This window comes from Branchiostoma belcheri, unplaced genomic scaffold, assembly GCF_001625305.1.
Source record: "Branchiostoma belcheri isolate BF01 breed outbred unplaced genomic scaffold, Haploidv18h27 scaffold276, whole genome shotgun sequence".
Taxonomy (NCBI): domain Eukaryota; kingdom Metazoa; phylum Chordata; class Leptocardii; order Amphioxiformes; family Branchiostomatidae; genus Branchiostoma; species Branchiostoma belcheri.
The window spans coordinates 127,731-132,030 of NW_017803883.1; the positions used below are offsets into that span (position 1 = coordinate 127,731).

The window sequence follows — 4,300 nt, forward strand, 5'->3', positions numbered from 1 at the left end:
AACACGTTGTTCCCCCACCTACATGGCAGCCGCACACTCATAGAAATCCATATTGTTGATCAGTCTACAAAGGGATGGGGATCGTTCACCATGTGTACTGTTCAAACTCAACTAGTAAAGTCGCTGTACATAACGGCATTTATCCGGGATGAACTCACTGATTACGTACTAGTAGTTTGTTGTGATGCAAAACTTGGCCAGGCACGTACCTCCTCTTGACCTCTGATTGTCTTTCGCGTTGGGGGGAGAGGACATGTTTTTCTCTCGCAAAGAAATGATATCACCCTGTGCGCTGTAGTTCCTGTGTGTAATACGAGCCCGTCACCTCGGAGGCTAGTGTTCCAAGACCCACATGATATCTTGCCACCCTAGAGAAACCCAGCTTTCTTTTATTATCTATCTCACGTGGATAATAGTCTGAAACTCTGAATGTCTTTTCACGTGAAGCAAGTTACACGGCTAGGTTGGCATATTGATCGTAAAAATCCCCTTGTCTTTGTAATTTTATTTTGACCTAAATGTTTGTTTGTTTTAATCATTTTTTGTATCCTTAATGCATCATTCTCAAAATAGTTCTGCTAGGCATTCAAGGATACGTATAAAACAAGCTCGTTTCCGAAACCTCTCATTGAACACATTGTCGTTCCCCCCGGATCTATATTTCAAAGCGTAACCGTCCCTACTAAATTGGCGTTGTGAAAACACCTCCGTACCCCCACCACCCACCCAACGTATAATGAAGAGTCCCGAGGCCTTACCGCTTCAGTTCTCATTAGGCCATGTTGATTTGATTATATGCATGACATCCTCAGGGAACACCAAAACTGAGCGTGCAAATAAAAAAAGCTTGGCCAAAAAAAAATTCCTTTATTATGAAATCTTCGTGGTCATAATGCTTGAACAAATGACTAAACACACAGAACATGGTATGGCGAATAATACTTTTTTTTATAGTAGACTCTTCGTTTTCATTTCTTCACATTTTCTTCTTTTCCTGAATTGACTTCGGTATTCTATGACCTTAGCATCGTTTTCCAATACTTTTTTTGCAACATTCGAAATATATTCTCTCATTTTCTACGAATTACAGTATTTTTTTTAGTATTTTTTTTAGAAACCTACGAAAATTCATGCGCGCCTGGATGTCATCCATATAATGACTTGACATGGCCTTAATGATAAACATAGGATTTTTGACTGGCTCAGAATCTACCAATTAACTTGAAATCCAGACGCGAGAAAGAAGTTTTAGTTCACCGACCGCATTGTTTTGCCGATACTTTATGCTTGTGTTTAATGGCAAGATAATGAGAACTCTATATAATCTATCACGTCTAGATCAAACTGGAGTTGGGCCCGCCCACGAAGCTTGCAGTGAGAAACTTTGACACTGAGGCGACTTCTGCGGCCCCCCGGGTCCAGAACGGCGTTCCTGGAATGTTGGATGAAGGCTATTAGGTTTCCCCTGGCACGGGCCAGGTCCTGTACGTGGAGAGGACCACGGTCGGTACGTCAGAAAACGATGGCCATTTTCCCCAGATCTCTGTAGTGTGTACCTAGATAAATTTCACGGCTTCTTATTATTAGCTCTTGCAGCTGATTGAACAAAAAAACAAATAGGAATAAGAATATAGTTATGGTTAATAGATTACATCGTTAAAATTCGACGGCATTCATGATTGTCGCGATTCTTTTGATATTTCAGTTTTTTTTTCGAATCGGAGAACTTGCCTCTGCGCAGAGCTTTGTCTCAAAACATTATACATGTAGGCACGGACGTCCGCACAGCAATATTGTTTGACCCTACTGTGCTAATTATCTGCTGTAAGAAGAGACCGACACCAGACAGGGTAGGTTTCAGTGTGATTTCTCGTTTTTACAGAAGGCTCCTCCGTGACCGAAACAACAACACTTGCACCAGAAGAGGCAGACAGTGGCGTGGTCAAGCGGCATTTTGTCGGTAAGTTGTACCGTCTTATTTTACTACCACATTGCAACATGTGGGGATGAGTTTATGTAATATTTACAGATAAGTGTACTAATTAAGGCCGACTTTAGACTGACGACGGTATACGATCGCACGACAATCGTTGTGTGCGACGGCTGACTTTAGACACATGACCAGGAAGTGTGACGGACGTCCCGCAGCGCAGGATGGCACGCCGCGCGCCAATTCAAAATGGCGAGAGAACCCCTTTTTTTCGGCATGCTGCAGAAGATTGTTTTTATTCTGCTTTTAACTCGTTGTTCTGTGGATGAGACTCCTAGTTTGTGCCCTGTTTGGCATGAGGCACATGTACCAAGCGGGGCAATATACTCCGGGTTTGAACCCGGCGTTCAGTGCTGCCGTCGGCCTGGCTATATTGGCCGGGAAATGTGGATCGGCGGATCGGTTCGTACCGGAGAAGTAGCGATTGGTGGCAGGGGATTGTACTAGACACGTATGACGATATAAAGTCTTTGGTTTGACGGCATTTAATGATACTGGCGATGTGCTTAGACATGAAATAACGCTTGCAGGCTTATTTGCATAAGGCCAATGACCTCCCACTTCCTTCGCCGGCGACGGTTCACTTTAGACGGTGGAAAATCATCCTCGGACCCCCCGCTGAAGGATCGCACGATAGGGTCCGAGGTGGTAGTGACGACGATTCGAGGATTACCGTCGTGCGACTATTTTGATCGTGTTTAGACGGCTGTAAAATACCGTCGCCGGCAACATCTTGACGATAAACATTCGTACGACTATTTAACCGTCGTCAGTCTAAAGTGCCTATAAGTTATGTTGTATTTTGTTTGTAGGGAAGTTCGAGATACCGGTGGACAGAACGGTCTCCCCGCATTTGGCGGTTGTTAGCTAGTTGTTGAGCTTTTGTTGGAAGAAAGTAATTTATAGGGTCGGCTTGTGTTTAAGTTTTGCCGACTAGTACTGTTACCTGTTACCTATTCTAGGGCCAGCCGCTGACGGGCGGCAAGGTAATGTCCATGAAGGGTGACAGCTGTGGTCACATACTTACAGTGTTGAGTTTGTTTTTATTTTAGATCTTGTTTTACTAACTACTGAGATTGATAAAATATTTACACCGTGTATAGTCGGCACACGAGCCGACGCAGGCGCGAAGGTGAGCGGCAGTAAACGCGAGAGTTCAAGAGTAATTTCTCTCTTTTACGTATCTTAAACTAATGTTGCCATCTTTTATTTTCTTCGTATTTAGAGCACAAGTAATACCTGAACATATTGTGAACCTGTGAAAGTGGCGAATAGTGGCATCTTTACATTTTAAATCAATTCAGACCGTTTGTAACGGCCTCGTGTCGAGTGGGGGCGACTAGACCGCCTACGTGGGGAGGGCAACGATAGTGTTTTTATTGGGCGGCGTATCATTATATTTTGTCAACCAGGTAATATAAGAAACAGACTATATGTTCGCACATTTATTTGTGGATTTCTTACACCTGTATCTGTGGACTCTGAAATTAGATTTACACATGTTGGCGTAGTGTATAACTCGATAATTGAAATAAAGACATAACATTTTGTGAGTTACCTTTTGTTTCTTTAGAAGACTCTTAAGGACATTTTGACTGTTATCTGTTTTGATTATTTAGATTAACAGTTTCTTTACTGATTAAGAGTGTCGGAGAGGTACTTGAAACGCCTGACAATAAAACCCAGTAGTACAGGTTGAAGAACTATTTTATTAGTGTAATGGTTAGGATTCTAAAATAACTCTGATTGTCACTCCCCATCTCTATTCAAATGACTCAGAGTTCCCTGTCTTGAGTCATCTGAATCAAAGCTCCCCGTCTTGAGTCATCTGACTCAAAGTTTCCTGTCTTGAGTCATCTGACTCAAAGTTTACTGTCTTGAGTCATCTGACTCAAGAGCTCCCTGTCTTGAGTCGTCTGACTCAAAGCTCCCTGTCTTGAGTCGTCTGACTCAAAGTTTCCTGTCTTGAGTCATCTGACTCAAAGCTCCCTGTCTTGAGTCGTCTGACTCAAAGTTTTCTGTCTTGAGTCATCTGACTCAAAGCTCCCTGTCTTGAGTCATCTGACTCAAGAGCTCTCTGTCTTGAGTCATCTGACTCAAGAGCTCCCTGTCTTGAGTCATCTGACTCAAAGTCCATGTATCTTTGCCTTCCAATTCCGGAACTCCACCCTACTTGGCTGAATAATCAAAACTCTGTGTGAGTCATTTGACTCAATATGTCCTGAATATCTAGATATAAGTTTCTGGGATTCCTTAATAACCAGCCAAAATCACTGCGATTTAGCTAAATTGGGAACTTCATTTTCTAAT

The 4,300-nt window shown here is 42.7% G+C and overlaps 1 protein-coding gene and 1 long non-coding RNA gene across 2 annotated transcripts in view; one reads left to right on the forward strand and one right to left on the reverse strand.

The window, feature by feature from the left end:
• Positions 1-255, reverse strand: part of LOC109472445 (C-type lectin domain family 3 member A-like) — a 7,335-nt gene extending 7,080 nt beyond the window's left edge. Inside the window, exon 1 of the mRNA XM_019772228.1 lies at positions 210-255. Coding sequence (XP_019627787.1) covers positions 210-255 — 46 coding nt within the window. The remainder of the gene's footprint in view (positions 1-209) is intronic.
• Positions 256-1,419: 1,164 nt separating this feature from the next.
• LOC109472459 lies at positions 1,420-2,909 on the forward strand. Its single transcript, XR_002140373.1, has 3 exons — positions 1,420-1,507; positions 1,883-1,960; positions 2,803-2,909. It is a non-coding gene; the product is annotated as an uncharacterized LOC109472459 (long non-coding RNA).
• The last annotated feature ends 1,391 nt before the right edge of the window (positions 2,910-4,300 follow it).